The sequence below is a fragment of the Cottoperca gobio genome, chromosome 5 (genome assembly GCF_900634415.1).
Source record: "Cottoperca gobio chromosome 5, fCotGob3.1, whole genome shotgun sequence".
Classification (NCBI taxonomy): domain Eukaryota; kingdom Metazoa; phylum Chordata; class Actinopteri; order Perciformes; family Bovichtidae; genus Cottoperca; species Cottoperca gobio.
Window position 1 is genome coordinate 12,692,176 of NC_041359.1, and position 25,998 is coordinate 12,718,173.

Consider the following 25,998-nt stretch of genomic DNA (forward strand, 5'->3'; position numbering starts at 1 on the left):
CTTCTCCTTTAAGCGCCGAAAAAGCCCCGGCCATGACGTCAGCAGTAAAACCTGCTGGGTGTCTGTCCGTCGGAAAGTGAACTGTGTTTGGCGTGCTACTGCCGTCGGAGTTTTCTCACTGTTGTCTGTCTTTCGTTGAGTGTTATAGTCGTTTTTTAACTCCACTCGCGGGCTTTTACGTTACTACTTTAGAAACCCAGTCCTGTAACCGATTTATGGGCTGTTTTAGAAAAGTTCCTGAAGTGCTCTTTGAGGAACCGGTGGACGGCGAACACCACCGGAGATGGATAAGCTAACCGATAGCTGAGTTGTTAGCCGAGAACCACAGGTCAAGAATAGGATCAAGCTAGCATGCTAACCGCTAGCCAATTTAGCATTTAATCGGCTAACCAAGTGACTTTGTTAACCTGTAACGTCAGAACTACTGCCGGTTATTTCTCGGGCCTGGCGGCTACACCGTGAACATTTCATCAGAGGCCAGCCAGGAAGAAGACTCGGTCTGTATTTTAAGGAAAAAGACAGAAGTGTTGTTGTTGAAGTGGCTGTTCGTCTCAGCCCAAACCAGGAGCATGCTATCCAACGCACATAACCAGCCACTGTTTCCCAACCCGGCGGGGCAGCAGAACCCGGGCGGGCAGCAGATCACTACGGGCCAGTTCCTCCCCTTCAACGCTAGACCCTCCTTACAGATCAAGAAGAATGCCATAACAGATGACTACAAGGTAACCAGCCAGGTGCTGGGACTGGGCATCAATGGCAAGGTGCTCGAAATCTTCCAGAAGAAGACTGGAGACAAGTATGCGCTGAAGGTAGGTTTTATTTGGGACAGAACCGGGCCAGAAAGCGATCTTAAGTCAGAACTGAGGCATAGTCATGAGATGTGGGTACCCCCTTGTCTTTAAATCAGATTAATTGTACCGCTGGTTTTATGTCCAACTGTGGGTTTAATCCAAAGTTTCCCAACTCAGGCTACACACCTTTTTGAGATTCACTCAAATAATAATAATAAATATTAGTGAGTGTATTGACAGAAAATGAATCGGCAACAACAATTTTAATTAGTGATTAATCACTTAAGTAAAACATTTTATATTAGGAAAAAATGCCCACAATTCATTCTTTCTATCTTCTTTTAATGTGAATATTTTCTAGTTTTCTTGTCTTTTATGACAGTAAATTGAAAACCTTTACATTTTGGTTTGTTAGTCGCTCAAAGCAAGCAATTTAATGACATCACCAAAGCTCTCTGGAAACGTGACAGACTCTTCTGACGTTTTATAGACTTGCTGATAATTAGATTAACGGAGAAAATCATTTGTAGATAAAGATGGACTGTGTGACAGTATTGTTCTACCCACATTTTTTGTTTTTATCATCACTAACATGATTATACTGACTGCCAAAATAAGCAACCAGGCGTTTGCTAAATCTGATCGATGATTTAAACACTTCATACAGGATTAAGGGGGTTTCTCGTTCCAAGTTGGGACAAAGATACTTGAGTGTTTTGTAAGCAAACAATTACAATAGTACACCACCATTTCAGCAGTGATTTGCTTCACCTCCTCATGTGTCAAAGTGTTGTGAACAGTTGCTGGGCAGGTTGAGACTGTTTCTCAAGACTGTTGCTCAATTGTAGTTGTTTGGTGTATCATCCACTATTTAGTGTGATGAGATAACACAGTGATAAGCAAGTATTGGTTGGTAGTTTCACCCCTTTTTTTGCTCTGGATTTTAAATGTAGGTACTCTCCTGTGTCCTGTAAATTGGAAAAAGGTTAGGGTGAGCTGTAAAATCCCCCTGCATTGTCAGGAACTACAACTAGAGTTACATTTCTGTATCGGTCAATGATTGATGAAGGACAAACGTTACAACAGCTATCCACACACAAGTGACCGAAACACGGCCCAGTGAAGCCATTTATTAATGTAGGCCCGTTCAGTTCTTTCTTTCTTATTAAGTTTGTCAGAATAGGTATTGCACTAAATCGTGTGTGTGTGTGAGATCATAACATCATGTTACAGTTTCAGATAGTCATAGATTTTGCACCTGAAGAGCTCGGACCACAGTTTGGCAAAGGTCCAAAGCAGTATACAAACAAAAGAGAGGTAGTCTGCTCACAGAATTGTACGCTATTTTAATGATGCAACATTTTGACCTTCAGGGTCTTCCTAAGGCAAGCAATTTAAAATCCAAACGTGTCTTTTTAAATTCCTTTGTCGGCAGCCACACACCTGAGATTTATCTTCCGTTTCAGCCCAGATCAAATGCCGGGACTGTTCAGGCCCACATTCGGTAGTAAAACAATTCAAAACATTTTCCCTCTTCTCAACCTGGATTGGACGTGGGTTTGACGCTACCTGGCTACGGTGATAATTCAATGATGCCGTGTACAGTGTTTTGATGCCATTCATTCTTCAACTGGGTGGGTTCACCACTGCAAGCAAATGTTGCTCAGCCACGCTTTGTTTAACCCTATGTTGCACACAACGCCTGGTAAATGTGGTACAACTGAGAAGAAGTTACCGAACAGGCTGTATTCGAGCCCTTGTTTTTGTGTTTTGCAGAAAGAAAGGGAGACAAAAAGAGAGCTGTGATTTCAAAATAATGCTGCGTTTTTATCACAAAATGATGTAGTAACGTTTACATTTAAAAAATATATAGTGTAGTGTCACTTGGAGCAAAGCTGTGTACAAAGCTATGTGCTTAGTATTTGTGCAACTGAATATGTAGTCTGACTATCGGAGTGCTGCTTAGTATACTATGGTTTAGATCAAGAAGGCACTGTGTTTAAGGAATTTAGGGATACTTGTAAGAAAAGGAAGTTGTATTTATTCCACTTGTTTGAGGGATTTTAAGACTTGATCCGCATTTCTCCTGTTTTTGAAAATGGCTTGGAGCTCTCCCGAGACTGCCAAGACTGCTTAGGATCATGCCTTTGACATCCTGCCATTCCTGTATTCTTCGGGGCCAGGGCAGTCCCTTTTGTGCATAATATAAACGTGTATATAGTCAGTGTTTCCCCTAGGTTTACTGCTTTGGAGGGGTGCTCACCGTGCGTTTCTATTTAGTTCTCCCCTCTCCTTTCTTTATTAAATTAAAAGAGCACCTGTGAGTTGGGAATAAAAAATATATAATTCCTTTTGAAATTCGAGAAGAAAAAAAAAACACCTTGAATTTCAGGCAGGGCGCTGGGCTCCGTTAGCAGGGCCTGGAGCCCAAGACAATGGTAGGTGAAACACTGATATTCATATGTATAAATACACTCAGTGATACTGTATACTTCATTGAACCCCTCCAATTATTGTTTTGGCTCTTACAACTTGTTGCACTATTGGCTTCTGTTATTTTCTCATGCTGCTATAAGATGGACTGTAACCAAATGGATTGATGCGTCCACTGAATGAACTTATGTCCTTGTTGTTCCCTTCGCTTACGTCAGCTGAGTCAGCTCCATCTCATCTACTGTATTCATTAGGTTTGCAGCAGACGCCAGACTGGCCCAAGGTGACATCACCTTGTAAAACTTTAACCTGTCTGTTGAGCCAGATTTTGTGCCAACAGTGCAGCTGAATATTTTGTATATGTGTTTGTGGGAGAGAAATGGAGACCCTAAAGTCTTGAAAGTCCTAAAAGATTTTATTTATCAGCAATTCTTGTGCAACCCTCGGTGGACCTCCAACTGTGCCAAAGTGGCAGTTCAGAAAATGAGGAAGCTGTGATTTTTTTTGTTGTGGTGCCAAACAACTGAAAGTTTAAGAATGCATTGTGCCATTTAGTTTTCAAAATGTTTTTGGGGCAGGTTAATTTCTTATGTATTTCATAAATTATCTGTCTCTCTTTTTTAAAGCATAGCTCATGAAGTTCTGAGTTTACGAGACACTTTGTTCAGCAAATTGAGCTTAATAACGACAAACTATGTTTTATGGGCTGGTAGTTGACTGCAAATGCTGTAGAATTATTGACACTTGACGAGTACTCATTAGGAATAGCATAACGACATTATATGGCATTTATTTTATGCAGCTGGGCCTCCAAGTTTTATTCTGTGCGGACCTAATATGTAAATTATGACCGCTCCAAGATTGTTTTTTCTTTTTTTGTGAGCAAGCCTGGCTGCGCCCAATGCACAACAGTGTTTCCCACACATAGACTTAATTAGGGTGATCCTCTAAGTTATATTAACAGCTGCCCAAGTATATTTGTTGGCCAACACATTTTTTTTTTTAAAGTTTAACTAGTGCTCACGGCAGGACTAAGATGACCCGGTATTTTACTGTTGAATCTTAAAGAAAGAAAGTAGAGATAAAGAGGCAGCAAGTGTAAAGTCAATCTTACTTTATTGTATTGCTGCGTACAAGCAGTGATAGATTTGTTTGCCTTAGTTCTGAAAACAAATTCTAATCTTTAAGCCCCGCTCTGCCTCATCTGGAAAATTACTCGGTGAAATATCGTTAAGATGATGTCGTCATAGACGGAATGAATAAATGTTTTGGTCACATTTTGTGAGTCACTGAAGTTGCTCCACCTAAAATTTGGAAAGATTGGGAAGTCACTGTGGTGAAGTAAACACTTCGGTAAGTAAAGAGGAACTGGAAACACTGGACAGTTCAAATGGAAGCTTTTAATTGTTTATAGGGTTTTGATTACTGAACTTTGCTCTTGGATTACTGTAGGACAGAAGAATCCAAACTTTGTTTAATTGTTGCGCTTAAGCAAATGACTTTGTAGTGACACCCACCATCCACGCAACATAAATCCTTCTGAATCTAGCATTGACACTGTCAGCATGTCTGATTAAATGTTAGCGCAGAGAGGAAGAGCCAGCCCATGCTTCAATCATGAGATGGTGAGAGAAAGGAAGGAAAAGGAGGGAGGGTGAGAGGAAGGAAGAGGTTCTCTGTTAGACCTCTATGACTTATCTCTCTACCCTTTCTGTATAACCGTACCCTTATGAGGGTGGCATCTTGTTCATTGCCGGAAGAGTGCCTATTCATTATTCCACTATACTGAATCTGCTGCTTGAGAAAGTGCAAAAATCCCCCTCACTTATTTTTCCCTGTTGTGGAAAATCAGCAATGTGGTCTTTTTGACTTCACCGGTATACTCGGAATTACACTCACAAGAAATGTTCAGTCAGTATTTTATTGCGCAATGCCTTAAACTCAGTTTCATGTGTTGTGCCCCAGTGTAAAATCTGTTGGTGTGATGTTTTTAGCATACCAAGGGATAGAAATTCTAGGCAATATTGCACATAATAGTGGCAGTTTATATGTTACTAGCGCTGTCCTTATGTTCCACTTTTGAGAAGTTTCCTCTAGACGAGTAAGTATTTTGAACAATTGTTCTACTCTGAAGCAAAATACTTGCATGCATAAAAAGGTAGAGATGTATCTCCACACACATCTTCAATGGCATTGTAAAGATGAGTTGTAATATGAGGATTTGATGCTTTTCTTTGTCATGTATCTTTTTGAAACTGAATATGGCTGCTGTGGGAAATTATAGCTGGCATGTTTTGCTATTTTACAGAAAAAGCGATTTTAAATGTGTGTGCGTGCACCTTATCTTGAGGGACTATTTATTTATTTATTTGGCCAGTAGTTATAGACTATGGGGCTGATACAAACAAGCCTGTTTATTGACCATTTATTTACTATTAATCTTAACAGACGCGTGTCTTCTTCGTTCTGTATTTATTTCCCTTTGTACCTACTGGACTGGCTATTCCTCAGTTATCAGAGAAGGGATCTGTATTAAACTGTGGTGTTTAAGTTTGTATTGTTTGAAAATGTTATGTCAAAACTATGACAAATCACTTAATGCCGTAATATTTTATATCTCCTATCAAATTATTGTCAAAATATTTGTTTGACATTAGTCACAAACAAACCGATTAGCTGAAGTAAAAGCTCCTTTGGTAAACCTTTATGTTGGTGTTGTAAGCTCCTTTTGACATAATATGATTTACTGGATTGCAATTTATATCGTCTGTGATTGGGTGCAGTATCCACCAACCCCCACACATTGACCTTGTCTTTCTCTGTTGGGGGAAGTGTATTTGTAAGGATGTGGTATTGTAGTTGTGATAGATGGACCCAGAACTCAGTAACCAACTGTATCTGTGACACCATTTCCAAGCTGATGCAGCATCCTGTCATACTGAAACAGCACTTATTTATGAATGGCCGTGGATACTTCCTTAATGAGCTCTCAAGAGCTATAACTTTCTTTTCATGATTGTATTGACACTGAAGTCATTCTCCAGCAACTATTCTTTATGTGTATATTTTGTTCCTCTAGAGCAGGGGTGTCAAAGTCAAATGGACGGAGGGCCAAATAAAAAATTTAGCTACAAGCCGAGGGCCGGACTGTTCGAATGTTCATTGAAAAATTTTTAAATGACGCATATAGTCTAGTGAACCTAATTGAACCTACTGAAAACCTAACAAATATATTCCAATATGATCAGATAAATAAAGCAATATTTTCTTATGGCTCTGTCAGTAATCTTTAATTTTCAACAGACACAAAAGACAAATTTCCTTTATATAAAAATCCCCATGACATGAACATTAAATGAAAGAAACCGGTATTCAAGGCACCATCAGTAGCCTATATTTTCTATTTTAGCAAAAGTGGGCTAAATTTACTTCAAAGAAAAAAACAATAATAGCAATTTTCTATCATCCACTCAACTGAAATATTTTTAAAATATAATTGGATTGAAATACAATAAAATAAAGTGCAAAAATCTATTAATCAAAAACAACACTTTGTTTAAGGAGAAGTAACATGCAGTGAAAACAAATATTAAACTTTAACTTTTAAACTTGAACTGAGTAAAAACTCTAAATATGTGATTGCACAGTAATGTTCACTTGTTTGAGGTTGAGGGTGATACTTGGTGGTGTCCCATCTTTTCCACAAGTTCATCAATGTTCGGGGTAAGGCTCTGAGCTGAGGAAATCCTCAGAATTGAGTGGAGGTGTTCAGCAGTAAGTCGACTTCTGTGTGATGTTTTGTTCAGGTTCATCAAAGAAAACAGTTGTTCACACAGGTATGTGCTGCCAAACATAGACAACGTTTGAGCAGCCTGGATGCGCAGCTGGGGCATTGTGTCGGGGAGGAAACGGGCGAACTCCGCAGCACCCACTGCCGCATATTTTGCCCTCAGTGCATCATTGCATTGGAGGTCAATCAACTCCATTTGGAGGTTTGGTGGTGAGCTTTCCACGTCAACAGCAAATGGGTTACCGAGCAGTTCCAACCTGCTTTTTTGTGCTTCAAAGTCAGCAAATCGGCGTCGAAAGTCAGCGGCAAGCATACCTATTTTATCAGCCAACTGTGCGCTCATATTCTTGTTTTTGTCCGCGTGTTTCGTTTCATAATGTCGTCTCAGATTATACTCTTTCAGTACCGCCACACTTTCTCCACACAGAAGACACACAGGTTTTCCAGCTACCTCCGTGAACATATACTCCGACTCCCACCTTGTTTGAAACCCCCGGTTCTCAGTGTCCACCTTCCGTTTTGCCATTTTTGATGGGTATCTGAAAGTTAATTTTACTGTGATGCTGACGACTGCTGTGCCAATAAATATTGAAATGAAGCAGCCTACTGCTCGGTGCGTCACCGTTGCATTGTGGGAAATGTAGTATTGGTGCGTGTAAAAGATCTGCGGGCTGCGGGCCGGTTCTAATAATAAATCAAGATCATCCCAGGGGCCGTAAAAAACCTTCTCGCGGGCCGGATGTGGCCCGCGGGCCTTGACTCTGACATATGTGCTCTAGAGTCTTATCATCAGTTCAGAATAAGGAAGCAAAGTGGTTGAATTGTGCTGAATGGTGTTAACTCTAAAGGGAAGTGAATGTTTTTCTCTCTTACAGAATTCATTAATTTAATGTGTTCTCTGTTGCTCTTGTATGAATGTTAGACAATTGGCAATTTTAGTTTTTACATTAAATTAGGGCCATGACGACGACACTGAAAATGTGTCGACATCTTAAACAGTGTTAACAAATATTTTGTCCTTGTAGCTGCTAAATACACTCATCAAGTCATCTGCCTGCTACCTTAGAAATTCCATGGTAATCGCGTTTTGAAGGGAAACCATGCTGATGTTCAATCGACTCTGTCAGTGTCACTGCAACACGGTCAGTACAACGGCAACCTGTCCCCCGTGGTGGAAAACATAGACAAAAGTCAGTGCACTTATCAAAGGTCCAAATCACTGGCTCACAGTGTGAACCCCCTGCTATTTGAAGTCAGCTGATAACTATCATCTGTTGCATCAGGCGCAGTGGGGGATTCACAACATGAATCATAAGGTGTCAGCAGGGAGGTGTTGTTGAAGCTAGCTCAAAGGGAAAGATGTAGGTGGAAACTGTCAAATTCCTTAAATCTCTTTTTGGCTTCTTTAATAACGGTGATCTGTGCATTATCTGTCATTGCCTCTCGCAACCCTGCTGTTCCTCTTAAAAGACTCTACTCCATCTCCTTCTTTGTTTCCGTGCAGAACTTCCAGTTCTATATCAGGAAGTGAGGCAGCTGTTTCTGCCTGTCATACAGATGTCGGACTATCTCACTTCCTTCCCCTTGTCAGCCACTCATTTTTTAATGAATGTGTGTTCTCTTTAAAACAAGGAGCTGTCCTTTTTAGAATATAAAATATATTATAATTACAAAGGTGTGTTCAAACTTAATGTGAAAGATGTTTACCCTGTGTTGGTGGCATGATGTGTCCACGTCCACAACCTGTTGTACTGACTGGTTTGTTTCAGCTAAGACAGACTGATACGTTATCAGGAGCTCAATTACTTTATTTTACTACAGTCTCTAAGTGAAGAGTCACATAACCTTTTTAGACGGCAATAATTTTTTAGTAGAGTTGAATTTTTTTTTTTAAACTAGCGCAGATGACTTTGTGCTGCCCTGGGTGAATTCAGGCCTATTTTTGTCCACTTGTGTCTTTGCATTGTTTTTATATGCAATAACACCAGCTGGTGTGGCTACACAGCAGCATGCTGATTTACAATGTTACATTTACTTCACCTACAGTCTGAGCACACTTTTATGCTATTGTAAAGCAAACATAAAATAGTTCCCTTTTTGTAGTCTCATAAAACAGCGCAGTTGTTTTATGCATTACACACACTCGCATACACACTTAATACATGGTTAATACCAGTGTAAACGCACACGTATATCTTATGAGGCCTAGCAGATGTCTTTAATCAGATCATGTCCTATTGACACAAACATGTTTGCTGCTTCAGTGAGCCCACAATGAACCAGTCACACACACAGAGACACACACACACACACACACACACACACACACACACACACACACAGAGAGACACAACTTCTGGTGTATTGTTGTTTCACCCTTGTTTTCAGGTTAAGAGGCTTTGGTGATTGAGCCAAGCTTAACCTATCACCCCTCAATAATCTCACCGCCACATCTTCAATGTGATATTTTTTTGTCTGGTTTTACCATATCAACCATGGACTTTTCCTTGGCTCACAAGTGGACAGCAGGTGGAGGATGGGTGCTCCTTCAGCTTACACCCATCCCGCCTCCCACTTTCCTGCCCTGGGTTCGGGAGCTTTTGTGTTGGCTAGAGGAAGTTTATTGTGTGCCCATCTGCCCCCCTCATCTCCCTCTTTCTCCACAAGCTTCACTGTTTACCCTCAAAGGGCTAACAGCAGATGGGGGGGCTATGCGGTCACACAAGCACCAGCAGAGAGGTGACAGGGGTGTGTTCTCGTGTGCGAATATGATGTGTGCGTGAGGACGGGGTGAAGTCTTTGTTTGTGGAGGGAAGTCTGCTATATTTAGATGTGCTAATGTTGGTTTCGATGCATGATTCTTGTTTCCAGTACATGCATATAAGCTTCTTGTAGTTCCTCTTGACAGTTGGGCATCAGCAAAGATAGTTGGACACCCGGCTAACAATTATAAAGAATCTCAAAACTGCCCCTTGAATAACTGAGCAAATTCAATATGAATATGCACGATAAACACTTCACAAAAGACTGCATGAAATGCGATGAATAAGAAAAATCATTTTATTTAGGGATGGTTGCCAAACCCCAGTCTTAAACTTGCCTGCATAAAACATGTCTGGGTTAAAAGCTAATTCTTTATAAATGCACCTGTTCAACAAGCATAAACATGTAGAAAGCAATATTTCAAGCCGCCCTGTCTCCGCACTCTCTCCCACGGTGCTAGGTTTTACACAAGCACAGCTCGCTAGCACGGCTAATGGGGAATTGTAAACGAGCAAAATCAAAAGCTGTCTGTGTGTAGTCTAACCGTTTAGCTTAGTTTGCCACGTATGTGTACGTAAACCTACACAGCTGTTCAGCTGAAGAGAGTCACTGCCCTGCAGGAGTACCTGCAGGGCAGTGACTCTCTTCACAGGAGGACAGGGGAGCGGATGAATGACTGATAATGACTGATGTCTGTGTTCATCATTCTTTCTAAACGTCACTCGGTGTTTTTATGTCAGGAATGTTGTTTATTTTATTGACATTTTAGATTGTTTACAATGAGATATTAATGAGTTTAAATTGTGGCTTTGCTACTCTAGAAACAACATTTAGCCAAGACAACCAGGCTGACATAGGAAATGTATAGCTAATATGCACACTTCAATATTTGCTTATTTATCGCAAGTCATATCGTCATTGCAATATTGAAGAATGTTATCGCACATCGCAGATTTTCCACATGTCGCCAGGCCTAATCCCACACACACAGATGTTTAAGAGTTTATCTGGCTGGCTGCCCCCACATGGACCCGATGTGGCACTTTTGACTGTTATTCCAGATGCAGTCAGGCAGGTAGTATCTTTGGGCTACTAGCAAATGCTGACCCTGTGATAGTGAGCCATGAGGCAGCGGAGATAACAGAACTTTAAACAGAGAAAGGATTTTACAATTAAAAACAGGGCTTTGGAGGAGTTTAAGTCAGACTTTTAGAAGCTATTGCATGAGCAACGAGTAGTAACACGTTTGGGTCTGTGTTCTAATTCTAGATAGGCTGGTTTTTGGAAAACGGCAAAGAGATCTCTAAAAGAGACGTGGAAATGTCTCTGATATCATTTGATCTCATGCTCTGTGATTATTCATGGTGGCATGCAGTGTTGTGAAACCTACAATTTTAATTTACTGACTGAAATATGTATCTAGTCTAACTTGCGTGGATTCACGTCTTCCAATAAATAGCCATTCATCACTAAACAACCCGCAACCTTAGCGACACTAATAGTGTCCAGAATCTAATGACTGTGTGGTGGACCTGAGAGGATAGCCTGACCCGTACGCCCTTCTGGTGAAACTCCTGGCTGCCAGGGGAAAAGAAGCCGCTATAAACACACATGTGTCACTGAGGTATCACATGTCCACCAATCCCTCACATTTTCAACCTTTCTGTCAGTTTTGGAAATCAAACCATTTACACGTTTCACAACAACGATAAAACAAGACAAACCAGCTTAATGTCATACAGTGCTTCAGACACATAAACAAAGGTTAATTTCCCTTCTCTACCGCTGTAGTGGCCATACCAACAGTTTACTGTAGAGAGACATCACCAGGCGTGTGCTGTAATATGACTATTTGACAATGTTTAAAGTATTATTATGCGGAAAAGGCTGTTGTGCATTCCTGCAGTTTAAACTTTCATTAAATCCCTTTTTTCCCAGTAGTAGATATGCCTTCCATTATCAAAACTGCCTATAAAGGGATTATCATATTTACCACATGATTTGCCAACATATTTTAAAAAGACACATTTAGTCACTTTTCTTATTTTTAATAAATGTGCACACTCAATGTGTCACTCGAAGGTGAAAGTGTCTCAGGAACACAGGGCATCCATTCTGTCCTATACAACATGTTTTTGTGTCCATAGGGTCATATGTCTTTAGGTGTTTTTTTACTCTGCTGTGACGCAGAAAGCTATTCCCACCCGTGTTTGTTCTGTCCCAAAGGGTGATTGAACTGTGCTCACTGTTGAAAGCAGAGCGTTATACACCACTACACCATACCAACTCTTCCTGGTAACAAAGACTGTCATTTGTAATTGGCCAGTTACTCAGCCATCAAACCCTCACTTCTCACCTGAACAAAGAATCTATTTTGTAAGACGTTGTATTATGTAATATTCATACTTTAATATGAAGTAACGGCAATGTTGTCACTCGGATTACAAGAAAAAAGTCCAACATCTAAATGTTATCTCTCGTGTTTGATGTCTTTCCTGTCTGTTCATCGGTCTTATCTTGGTATCTTATTTTTCTTGGTAGTTTCTTTTTTATTTGGTCATTTCCTTTTCTTATTTTTTTCCAAATTAGAATGTTTACTTAAAATCAGAAGTGACTGTCGGGACTTGGTAGCCATCAGCTTGTACAACACTGCAGCACAGCAAGAAAGTCAGCTGCAATCACAGTAACCTGGTTTTATTTTGTGCATATAAACATACTGACAGTTTTGTGTGCCAGGCAGCAGACAGGATACTCTGGCTCTCCCAGTTCTCATTGCCTGCTGGAACGAAGCCCACTGTGCTGTTGTGACCGTAGGCAGGTTTGGAATGTAATTCAGCACAAGATAGACAGACGAAGGCTCAATGTCAAAGCTGCAAGGCTGAATTCTTTCCATTGACTGACATGGATATTTCAGGGTTTTACTTTTGGCATTTCATTTTATATTATAAAAAAACACTCTCTTATTTAAAATGACAACATCACTACTTCACAACTTATACTTAGAGCGATATCTTATTTAGCAAAGGAAATATAAAGTGTGACCATTTGCTTTCCAAGTGAATAGCGACAAAAAGGAAGATCACTCACAATTTTGCATGCACAATTAATTGGCATTATATTTGCATTTTTGTTTCTAAATTCTCATTAGTCTGTTTTTAAGGTGTAGCTGTGTGTGGTCTTCTGTTTGATTGCCTTAAAGATGATTATCTTATATTTGCTGTTTGTGACAGGCTGGAGCTCATAGTTCAGAAGTTCAGGCGTTCATTTTTTTTTTTAGCCCAACAACTGTTTTGACTACAGTAAAGGAGACCGCCAGAGTCCTGGGACCATTTCTGGAGCATTTGTCATGTTATTTGAAACTGGCAAGGTCATAATTCACAAACATATCAAGAGAAAGTATTTTTAAAACGCATACCGAGCAACTTGATCACTGCTTTATTTGACTTACAATTTTTTGTTGTGTACATTTTCAAAAACTGCGCCTCGTCTGTCATATTTCAGCTGTCGTTAAGTGAAGGCTCGTTGTAAGGATTTGTGACTGATCACAGATCCTGTCGAGACATTTTTATCATTTACACCTCAGACATTAACGGATGGTTCCTCACTGTTCTTGAGCAGCATGCCGAATGTTTAAGTGTTTCAGAAATACTTCTCTGCGACTGACCCTCTAGTTTGACCTCCGGGCGTTGGCTGTCGAGTGAGAGTCATATTTGACTGTTGGGGATTAATGATGTAGCAGCAACAAATGGATGAATAAATATATTATGACACAAAGTGATTTAAATTGCAGGTGCTTTTGTTCAACGCTGCATTGACCCAGTGGTGCACAAAGAGGGTGCTACATTCACACAAGACTAAGTTGGAAAAACTCTATAACATATTTTCCACTTTCAGCCAGCTGATGGCAGCACTGCACTTCTGTCTTTTATGTTTCCTATTGATATGAAGCAGTAGTGGCATCCAGTTTCTCCGCAAGGTTTCATGTCACGTAGTACAATACATCATTTATGTCACACCTCCCACCATGAGACCTGCGGTCCAGTTCTGTCACATTGCTCAGTGATTATTATGTGAAGGAAATGGGCAATTAAACAGTGATGGTAACTTGTAGTATATTTTATAATTGAACTGTTATGTCTACATTGGATGTTCTTCAGCCTCACCTTCCTTGTCTCCTGTCCTTCTGTCCAGATGCTACAGGATTGTGCCAAGGCCCGTAGGGAAGTGGAGCTCCACTGGAGGGCGTCACCTTGTGCCAACATTGTGCGCATCATTGATGTCTACGAGAACCTTTACCAGGCTAGGAAGTGCCTGCTTATTGTCATGGAATGGTGAGTGTACAGTTTCAGTGATGCATACACTAAAATACCTATCCTTGTGTAGTGGTGAATACAAATATCATAAATGAATGCAGCTCATGACCCTTCTGTCAAAGCGCATTTTAGCAGATACAGTATGTTTGGGTTGGCCACAGTTGACGAGGATCCACCTCCACAGATAGATACTCGATGTGAAGGTGGAGCCTAACGCAACCTGGTGGAGCTTCTGAAGGAATGATGCTCAAAATGATGAATTAAAGTGAAGTTGGAGCATCTCATCTGTGGTTTTGGTGATTTGCATGTGAAAGGTGACCTAGTTGTCTATTTGAAAGTAGTCAAATGACATTTTTATAATATATAATAACCCTAACCCGGTACAGATTTAGCTTGCTTTGCAGAACTGTTGATTGAATCCCCATGTATAATTGCAGTCTGCAGTTTTTAGACTTTGGAAGGCAGGTACACGAACGCTTTGGTTTCCCTGAGCAAAGGTGAAGTGATGAGCATCTTGCCTTCTCAGTAGTTCTAAGCACATTTAGCCAGCTGAATTATTGTAAATCTGTTGTCTATGACCTTAGAAGAAAATTACCCATTTCTTCTAAATGAGCATAGTCTTTTCTTCGACCTTTGTTTTTCCATCTGAAGCACTTTAAAACCACATCAACTTGTCACACGTGCATTCAAGTGTGTGGTTACTCGAGTGCGGTGTTAACGGACTTGTCTGCCTACACACCAGCAAAAATGCAGCAGCAGAATCAGCTGATGACTAATTTCCTTGAAGATTCTCTACACATGCCAAAAAAGAAAAGTAGTTCTTCTGATGAAGCTAAAACATTTCCTCGAATATCACAAACACACACGTGACTTGAAAGCTCTAGCTATTCAGTGTGCTTGTCTTTTGACACTGCAGAACTGGAGACAGTCTGATAACCTACATTCTGCAGTCATCGTGTCACCGTCAAGTCCTTGATAATTCAGCGATGGTCCTTCCTTACGATAGTTATGGGTATCTTATTTCATTTATTGTCAATCCCAAATACACTTCATTATCACCATTGGAGACTCAATGTCATTTACATTTTTTGGGGCGCACTGCAGACGGCCCTGTTCTACCTCTGACTCTTCATATTGCCATCTGCTTTTCTCTCACCTGTAAGCAAAACACGTCAACAGTAGTGCTTAACCCCAGATCTCTGTAGTGGTACTTTACCTCAGAGCTACCAGCTGTTTCCATCGTCCACCAGCAGACTAAATCTAAAAGGAAGTGCATATGTGATGCTATTGGGGACATACTGTATATGCTTGGTTATTAAACCTCAGTTAACATTACATATGAAAGGTAGTTCAAGCAATGAAAATGAATACACGAGCTACCAGATGCTGAAAGGGAGAGTTTAATATTGTCGTATCATTAGAGCAAACATAAACTTTTATTAAACGTGTAAACGGTCTATTTAATTTATTACCGTAATTTTCGGACTATAAGCCGCACTGGACTATAAGCCGCAGACGCTAAATTGACTGATGTGTACGGTACATATATAAGACGCACTGGACTATAAGCCGCAGGTTTTTAAAATATTTTATTAACATATAACATAACATAACATATAACATAACATACCGGTATATTACGTTCGTGCACAGAGGGGATTCATTCATTCTCATCTTCTTCCTGCGTACTAAAACCACCAAAGTCCTCATCTTCAGTGTCCGAAACGAACAGGCTCAGGGTGGCTTCGTCAGCCACTCTCCTGTCTCTTTCGGTGTCTCTCTCAAAGCCAACGAACTCCTCTTCATCACTGTCGGAATCGAACAGCCTCTGAAATGCCTCAGCTGTGGCGGCGTCCTCCTCTTCACCACGCAGCATTCCAGCCTTTCGGAACCCGTTGGTGATCGTGGATGTTTTAATACTCCTCCACGCTGTCAGGATCCACTCGCAAACTTGAGCGAAAGTTGCCTTTCGCATGCGCCCAGTTTTGGTGAAGGATTTGTCGCCACTAGTCATCCACGCCTCCCACTGAGCGCGTAGTGCCACTTTGAACGCACGTTTGACACTGATGTCGAGTGGCTGCAGATGCTTCGTTGTGCCCCCAGGAATCACAACTGGAATGGAGTTTGTGCTCTTGATGGCTGCTTTAACTGAATCCGTTATATGGGCCCTCATGCTGTCCAAAACGAGCAAAGCTTTTTCTTTGCGAAAGTATCCTCCAGGGCGCTTGACGTAGCACTCATTCAGCCACTCCTTCATTACGCTTTCCATCATCCACCCTTTCTTGTTGACTTTAAAGGATATGCCGTTTGGGATCTTTTCTTTTGGCATTGTAATCCGCTTAAAAATCACCATTGGCGGAAGCTTTAACCCAGATGCTGTGCAGCCAAGAACACAAGTGAAATTCGTTCTCTCGTGGCCAGTGGTTCTCAACGTGATGTTAACAGTCCTAGTGAGAGGCAGGTCAAACGTCAAAGGCACTTCATCCATATTTATGATCTGGTCCGGTCCGATGGAATATTCCTTTATCATTCTTTGTGTGAATTCGCCGAAGTTTGTTATTTTTTCATGGTAGTCGGGAGGGAGTTGCTGACACACAGTCGTCCGCGCCCTGATGGACAGTCCCTTTCGCCTCATAAATCGGAAACACCAGGATGGTCCACCTCTAAAATTTTCAATTTCATTTCGGTGGCGACTGTTTTGGCCTTCAGTCGGCTCTGCACGGTGGAAACACCTCGGCCGTCTGTTCTCTGTGTGTTCACCCAATCTTCAAGAAAGTCTTCAAGTTCGGGCCATCGGCTTTTGTTACCTCTGAAAGCTTTTTTTGACTTTTTGCATTGAGACAGTTCTTCCCGCTGGCGTCTCCAACGTCTCACCATTGCCTCATCGATGCCAAGAGTACGTGCAGCAGCTCTATTTCCTCCGTTTACTGCCAGATTTACTGCCTTTAACTTAAAAGCTGCATCATATGCATTTCTACGTTTTTTTTCCATAATGATTGTCTCTCTAATGTCCGTCTGTCTCTCGTACCACTCGCGGTTCCACTTTTACTTTTTGCTACTTTTCGCGCTCTTTGGTGGCATCCGGTGGACTGTAACCTGTAAAATCCATAGATTTAGGAATTCCCCTAGTGGCCGATAGGTGTAAAAATCCATAGATAAGCCGCACCGTTACATAAGCCGCAGGGTCGAAAAATGGGGAAAAAGTTGCGGCTTATAGTCCGGAAATTACGGTAATTGCTTTATGATATTTAAATCCTAAAGCATCTCCAACTTGTTAAAACAAAAGATTTTTTAACAATCTGTTTTTGAAAAAACAAACAGCTGATGTGTATTGGGGCTTTTTCTAAAAGGCTATATCTTTAGCGAGTACATTTCATCATCCTCACTGCCGTGGTGTCTCCACACAGTATACGAGATGTGAAAGAATGTGCACTGAAACTGTAAGGGCGTTATGGTGTCCGATGTGCAATCGCTGTACAAATTAGTATATAAGTATCTGTTCTGCTGAGAATTCACACTTCACCTCCAGACATGTTCAGAAACAGGGAGGGATCAAGTTTATCTCTACCATTGACCACATGAGAAAAATGTCAGAGCAGTGTGAGAACCTTTTGCTTCCAATTATTTTGATATCGAAATGCAATGCTGTCTGTTTGTCGGTATGCAAAATGAGAATATGTATGATTGATTTGGAGAAGTGTGCTGTGGTTTAGCAGGGCTGTCCCACGGCTCTTACGTTTGTGGGTTCTGTTCTGCCATGAACACATGAATGCCTGAAGAATACGTTTATGTGGTCGTGCACATGCAGACACACGCACACAGAAAATTCGTATTGATGGGACTTGAAACTCAGACAGTCATACTGAACAAAATGATTAAATGAAACTTATCTTTAAATGCATCAAGTTGGATTATCTCATGCTCTCATACATATTGAATTCAGATGAACAACCATTAGTTTTATATTTGACAGCACCAGTAACCTTTTTTTGTAATTCTTAGTCTTGAACGTTTCTACTAAATACAAAGTGTTTACAAATGTGCTTGATCTTTAAGTGGATCAGGAAATACTGGGGGGTATAAACAACATTAAAACAATGCAACCCGGGTAGTTTTGGGTAATTAAAAAATGAACTAGCAAGGAACCTGCTTGACCAAGACTGGAAGCACACCTGCATGTTTAACCATGACTCCCTGCTCAGCCCTGTAGAGAAGATCGCTGTGGTCCCAACCAAGGTATTCAATTAAAATTCAAAGTGGTCCAGTTACTAAAAATGTCTGAACCTCATAATGTCTAAATTGCATCCTATAGCTTATACCTACACCTAGTCCCTACAGACTACTTCATGCTGTCATCTCTCACACGTCTCTCTCGAGCTGCTTTCACATGTGCCGTTGTTTTCCAATGGCGAGAGCGGTGCGGAAACGCTACCCTTGGGGTGGTGCAACACATGCAATTGCCACCGAGCGCTGCACTCAAAGTTCCAATCATTTCAACTTCGACCTCTATTGCCGCTGACCTTTTTTAAAGCGCAACCAATTAAATAACCGCTTTATGAAGCGGCACAGGCAAGCAGGGGAGGTAACTATAGAAACAAAACTAACTAGCTGCCTTCACCGCAAGGCCTCGCGCCCTACATCGCGGTGAGCGCAGAGAACATTTCATATCATGTGAAGGCAGCTTTATGCTTATTGTATCCAGCAAACTGCCTAGAACAAGTACTGAAAGTTCCATGTCTTATTTCCTGTGTTAGAAAAACAGAATAAAACTATTAATCTTCATTTGTCATCATTTTAGACTGGAAAATGTCAAATGTTTTGGATGGAAAATTGCAAAATCCAGAAGACGTGATGCGTCTTTGCTTCAGCTGAAACTGTGAAATGGGGAACTTCGGGGGAACAGTTTAGTCGATCATCTGTTTATTTCTAATGCTGTACTGATCATACACCAATTTTAAAAGGGTGTACTGGACCATTGATGGTCCCTTACATAGTTGTGTACAAAGGGTTTGAAGCAGTCATACAGTTGGTTTTGGTTGACCTCTACCAGCAGCGTTTCATACAGCCAGTGCACAATTAGGGGACGTCTTGCATCATGACATGCAGTTATGTTGGCTTAATATTGTGATCATGCAGATTTCCTTTTGCAAATGTAGCAATGTGTTTTTTTTTACCTAGAGCCCTTTTCTGCCTATTATTTTAGTTCACTACTCCAGGAATAATAATAATAATAATAATAATAATAATAATAATAATAATAATAATAATAATGCTGCTGAAATCAATTACCTCTCTGTGGTTCATTGCTCTCAATGCAACACACCACAATGTATGTGTCTGGCTGACCAGGTGTCTGTAGTGCACATGATGATCTCTCATCCAGGCATCTCAATGCAATGGTGTGCTTATTTAAAGGAATATTTCACCCCATAATGTCCATTTGTATATTAATATAACAACTAATAATAAATATTTAACACTTCCTCCTAAACAGTACTTGTATGGACGAGTAATGTGCCTGCGAAAGCATGCGAGTTTCTACAGAAGTGTCCTAAATAATAAGGTTTTAGTGAATATGCAGGTGTTTTATTAAGCAGTGAGAATACGAGTAATGAGACTTGGATTAAACTGCACAAGTTGTAGTTTGTAAACGGATGTTTTTGATATAGTTTTGCTGCTGTTAAACACGGCTCTCATGTACTTCAATTCATCAAGAATTGTATAAATATTTTGGATTCTTATAATTGATATACAAATGATAATTTTGTGAAATATTCCTGTAACTTTAGAGGCCCATTAAGCTTTTTGGTTTCATGTGCACTGAAGGTTCAAAATCATATCAAAAAGAGGCAAGAACAGAGGTTGAGGTTAGTTGGGAGTACACCAAGAAGTGAGTCTGCTTCCAAAAGCCAGACCCGGACTCATTTTTTGTTTGTTTTTTTTGCAGCATGGATGGTGGTGAGCTTTTTAGTCGAATCCAGGATAGAGGAGACCAGGCCTTCACAGAGAGAGGTAATGAGCTTAACTTGATGTAAAACGATCACAGTATTTATTACAATACTGCTGTATTTTATGACATAACACACTGGTCCCAATATACTACTGCATCCACACATACATGTACAAGTAGCACATACTGAAACCTGCTAAATATAAAGTTTATTTTTACAATCCACAAACATAATGCAACCCCTATTGGTGTCATTTACATTTGCTGCTGCTGCCTCACTATTGAGATATATAGCCTGTATGTCTGCTAGTTTATGCACCACTCAAGTCACTTTTAATCTCCGTGTTAAAAGAGCTGTTTGTCTCTTCAGAGGCATCTGACATCATGAAAAACATTGGCGAAGCCATACAGTTTCTACATGCAATCAACATTGCACACAGAGACGTCAAGGTTTGTATCATATCTTCGTTTCATCATATTTCTTAAGAAGGAATTTTCTTGCTCTTTACTGAGAAAGTAAAGCAATCTGATAGGGGGGTGTAAAGAGTGACTTCCATAGCTGCAGTAACTAACGTCATTACTCTTGTTTTTCTTCCGGTTGGCTTCCCGAATCCTCCCTGCAGCCAGAGAATTTACTGTATTCGACGAAGAGGCCCAATGCCCTCCTTAAACTCACAGATTTTGGCTTTGCCAAGGAAACCACCTCACACAACTCTTTAGCTACTCCCTGCTACACGCCCTACTATGTTGGTAAGGATCTGAGTGTACTCTCATATTCGCTCCACATGTTGCTTATTAATAAACAGTTAAAAAAATGTATACATAACACATTTCTATGCCCTTCTATCTGTTGCTTTCCCCTTTACTCATTCCCTTCTGTCTGCAGCTCCAGAGGTTCTGGGTCCAGAGAAATATGACAAGTCATGTGACATGTGGTCGTTGGGTGTCATTATGTATATCCTGTAAGTCCGTTTTAGTTGCATTATCTCTGAACCCTTTATCACACAAGATTATTTACTTGGTGCTACAACTAATATTTTCATTTTGAACTATCAACAGGTTGTGTGGATACCCTCCCTTTTATTCTAACCACGGTCTAGCCATCTCTCCTGGGATGAAGAAGAGGATCAGGATGGGTCAATATGAGTTTCCCAACCCTGAATGGTCTGACGTTTCAGAGGAAGGTCGGTCAATATACCTACTCTGTTTATATAAATATATGGGCACTGAAAGTATTGAGTCCTTCCTAGAACTGATTGAAAACCCAATTATGTAAAGTATTATTAGGTTATAAAGAAAGGCATCCCTCTTTAAAAGTACTGTGTGAAGAGTCCGTTATCGGGATGACAAACGGAGGCGCTCCTGCTGTGTTTTGGTCTCAAATGATCATAAGTCAGTAATAACGTCTCATGACAATGTGATTGTTTCACAAGCTGCTGCGGGAACCTTTCGTAAAGCAGATCCCCTACTTGTGACAACCCAGCTGGCTTTTTGGTCTTCACTTTCTGATCAAGAAATGGAAACTGATGCAGATGTTTCACACACCTATTTGCAAGCGTCAGTCACATTCACTACAATTGAAAGTGACGTCTTATTTCCTGAGCAACGCTTTTAGAAAGAAAAGAGAAGTTGATGTGGTGATAAGAAGGGCGTATGGGTAAATGTGTGAAACAATGAAGCCGGATGGGTTGTACTCTAATGTACTCTAATGTACTACTAAAGAACCAGCCCAATCCTCATCATTTCTGTCGGTGTGTGCTCGTGCCTTCTTCACAGTAGTATTTCTCAATTCGGTTTTAGATTACACCACCCACAGCAACACAGACATGGTGAAATCTCAGACCATGAAAGGATGAACTATTGGCCTCTTGCATCTCCCATACTTTCCTTTTCCAAGTCACATAACCTGCATTATAAAATGGGATACTCTGAACCCGGCCTGCATGAGTATATGATGTATATGCGTCATGTAAAGATGAACAATATGTCACGTTTCTGAATCCGTCAGCTTGGAATTGTACGCACTGTTTTTATTAATGTTTCTTAGTCTGTGGTTTATATTTTTTACTGTTACACTTATTTGACCCTTTGGATATGACTTCCTTTTTAATGATGTAAAACAATCATTGTGCTTGCAGCTAAACAACTGATTAGGACCCTCCTTAAGACTGAGCCGACGCAAAGGATGACCATCACAGAGTTCATGAATCATCCGTGGATCAATGTAAGCACATACTCTGATTGTGCATTTTATCAGCTCACTTTCTTACCATCTTTTCAACCCTATTGCTTTGGCAGACATCCCTCCTGTGAAGTAACATTTGGATGTGTTTCTGTGTGTCCTTCCTAAAGCAATCGATGGAGGTTCCCCAGACCCCACTTCACACCAGCCGGGTGCTCAAGGAGGAGAAGGATGCATGGGAGGATGTCAAGGTTAGACAGTTTGTTTCTCTGTGTGGCGCTACATTAAATAGTTTTTACCTAGGACTCATCATACTCTAAATTGTTAATGTTTGATTGATAAAAGATTCCATCCAATTATATAATTATATCTGAATAATACCTATGATTAGCTTAATAAATGACTTGTGTTAATAATTGTATTTACTGTTTGTTAGTGTTATTTATGTAAGGATAAGGCTGGTGATGTTTTATCTTTTTTCATCAGCAATTTCTGTGAAGAAGCATCAGAGCATGTTGCTTATGCCATAGAATTTTACATTTAAAAAAAGTAGCATCACACACGTCATGATCTTCTTGCAGCTAGCTTGAAAGCAGTGTAATGTAATGATGTCTATACAAAAAAATGCAGACTCAGGTTGGGCAAAGCAAGTGGCCTGATGAGCTTCTTTTCCTCATTTTTCAGGAGGAAATGACCAGTGCCTTGGCAACAATGAGGGTCGACTACGAGCAAATCAAGATCAAGACCATTGAGGACTCGACCAATCCACTGCTAACAAAACGGAGAAAGAAAGCCAGTAACCCCATAGACCCATAGTCTGCTGCCCACTGAAAGATGCACGCATGCATGCACATACAGACACAGGTTGTAAAAAGGAAGCAATAATTTGTTGACATGTGAGTCGCGTTGCATGGATTTTCTCAGTGTTTTATTTTTCTTGGCAAATTCTAATGTTTTGTAGGAGTGTTTGTTTTTATTACTCTACCATTTTAACAAACCCACCACTCTGCTCTGGCAGAGAGGTTGTTGATCTGTGTTTTTACACCAGTGAAGAGATTATGAATTATAGAAAAGGAGAGGAGAGGGAATCAGTGAGATCCCTCTCCTCTTTTCCCAAATATCAGGTTGGGTACTGGGAGGGGCTTGAATGTTGGAATAGGACATGAAGCCTTAGCATTAGCAGTAGTTCTCTTTCACCCACAGCCCTCTTTTAGCTCTCGCCCCAAACCTGTGAATGTTAAATCAAATGGCTAAATCCAAAAAAAGAAAAAAGCAAGGGAAGGTTTCTTTTACGTCGTACATGCAAAGTAAGCAGATGTATTTTGAACTGACGAGTGGAATGTAAGGACTCTGTCCCTGACGGTTGGAATTAGCTGGAAATAGTCGCCCATTTCTGGGACTTGAAGTGTGAGTGTCTGTCAGGTTCAGTTTGTCTTTGTGAATGTCGAACAGAGGCCTATGCACTCAGAACGGCCGTGTGCCATTCTGACAGAGCACCTCACTCGTGGCCCCTCTCTCCTACCTTAATCTACGCTTGTTTTTTCAGGTACATAGTTTATAAGGCAGAGAAGGACGCCACGTTTAAGAACAGAAATTGTCTCGACCTTTCTGCCGCATGTAGCTCATAGGAGAGTAGGAGCCAACGGATAGTGTATTTTTTCATGGATTTTATGAACATATTAGCATAGGCCTTACGGAGTGTTGCTAAAGCAGCATATGACTTTTAACCCTTACCTACCATTTGGTTCAGGCTTTTACCGATGTTATGCTTCCCAATTTGTGACATTGCCAGATTATATTTCAGGTTAATGCTATGCAGATGTGTTTGTCAGCTTGAAGTACTGCTAAGAATCTTTTCTTAGTGTTGATTTCTGTTTGCAAATGTGTTGAAGAGAGCAACAATAGGGAGCGTTTGTGTGTGTTTATGTAAGCAGTAGCATACCCTCGAGGGGCATACATGATTCAGACGGACTGGGCTCTCTCTGGAGGGCTCAGAAAGGATCACTTAGTTTCTGTTGGAAGCACCAGCTCAACTTTCACGAGGCTCAGTGGGACTAATCTGGTGCAATGCCAGTGTTCTCCAACACTTCTCCTCCACACTTCCTGGAGGATTGATGGGATGTAGAAAGTACTTAAGAGCTGCTCCTCGTCCCGGAGCAGAATCTCTGACAACACCACCAGCAAGCTGTCGTCACATTCAGAGTGCGATGGTCGGCTTCTCCTCAATGTTCTTGTTGACGCAACAGGACACTTGCAGCTCACTTCGGGATCATGGGAAATGATTGTGTTAATTTTGTCAGTTTGGTCCACTTCACTTTGTAAAATCACATCCACATTACCTGTCACATCACACCTACAAATCTCTCACTGTAAAAATGTTCATTGAATGTTTGTGACAAAGTTCCTCCTGTTTTTATTTTCGTTTTGTTTTTATTTTCATCCTTCTGAACACCTTTTTTGTAGTTGAAGCCGTCGTTTTTTTTTTTTTCCTGTCATCAGTGTTCGGCTGTACCTGCCGTACTTTTGTCTGCTTCAGCTTTGGATTAAAAAACACATAAAACACAAACCTGCTCTTATCTCCATTTGTGTTTACAGAATAACTTTTGACAGTGTAAGAAAAATGGATAATGTTCTTCACATGATTCTATTAATTTTTTTAAAGAAAAAGAATTACAGGTCTTCCTTGGCACATGGGACTGTATAACGTAAATAATTGTATGGATTATTTTTTTCTATAATAACCAAAGAGCACTCTGGTCGCTCACCTGGTATAGCTGGCGACTCACGACCTCAGAATGATCCTTACCGCAGCGGCCCGGGTTTGAATCCAACAGCGTTTTGATGCATGTCATCCCCTCTCCCCCCCCCCCCCCCCCCCTTTCCTGTTTCTTCAGCTATACTGTAATTAAAGGCAGAATAAAGAATTATCTTTAAAAATCAGAAACAATTTATGTAGAAACTCTTACACTTTATAATAAATGTCAAGCTTTTTATATTTCTCTCCTTGATTACATTTGTTATTCGAATAGTTAAAACGGACATAATACAACATGTCTTATAATTATTGTTTCATTCTTTATGCAAACACTTGCTTATGATAGCCAACGTGTCTAATTGTTACATTTGTTACCCGTTGTGAGTTGTTGGTCCAGTTGTTAATTCCTTGAATATTTATAAAATGTAAATATTTTCTGCTTATTCAACCTTTGCCGTAACATTTTAGAGAATTTATTTCTTCTCATTCACGTCTCCAGCTATGACTCGGGATTTGTGGCCTTGACACGGAATGCACAGACTCAACTCATGACCAACTTGAATCATTCTTGCTAGCATGAGTGACAGTCTGGTGGCATTGAGTCAACGCAGACATTTGCCAACCCTGGGGTGTTCAGAGCAGCTTCCCGCTAATGCACAAGGTTTTTTCTCTTCAGGTGCGAGGCGACCGTAGCCACGCAGCTTCCAGCTTTGAGTGTGACGAAACCTACAGTCATCTCTTGCTCTCTCAGGTAAGTGAGAAGGGGGTAAATGGGGCTTTAGGGGAGTCCCTCATGAGACTAGTCCTGTGGAGGTTCTACCCCCCCTATCCCACCGACTAAAATGCCTCAGGACACCCACCCACCCAGCATGCTCTTCACAAAAGGAGGACGGGCACCCTTCACCATTGTATTGCCTGATAAGTGGGAACAAATGTATAACATAAAACTCAGTCATAGGTAAGTAAAACAGATTGTAAACAGTCTATGGGTGGAACTCAGGAAGGTTAGAGGTACATATGG

The 25,998-nt window shown here is 40.7% G+C and overlaps 1 protein-coding gene across 1 annotated transcript; it reads left to right on the forward strand.

Annotated features, from left to right (window-relative positions):
* On the forward strand, window positions 1-24,788 carry LOC115007960 (MAP kinase-activated protein kinase 2). The gene is made up of 10 exons (XM_029431138.1): window positions 1-809; window positions 13,969-14,108; window positions 20,038-20,102; window positions 20,411-20,490; window positions 20,664-20,790; window positions 20,927-21,002; window positions 21,100-21,224; window positions 22,179-22,264; window positions 22,393-22,473; window positions 22,907-24,788. Exons 1-10 carry the CDS (start codon window positions 570-572, stop codon window positions 23,036-23,038), a joined length of 1,152 nt encoding a protein of 383 aa, XP_029286998.1. The 5' UTR covers window positions 1-569; the 3' UTR covers window positions 23,039-24,788.
* The last annotated feature ends 1,210 nt before the right edge of the window (window positions 24,789-25,998 follow it).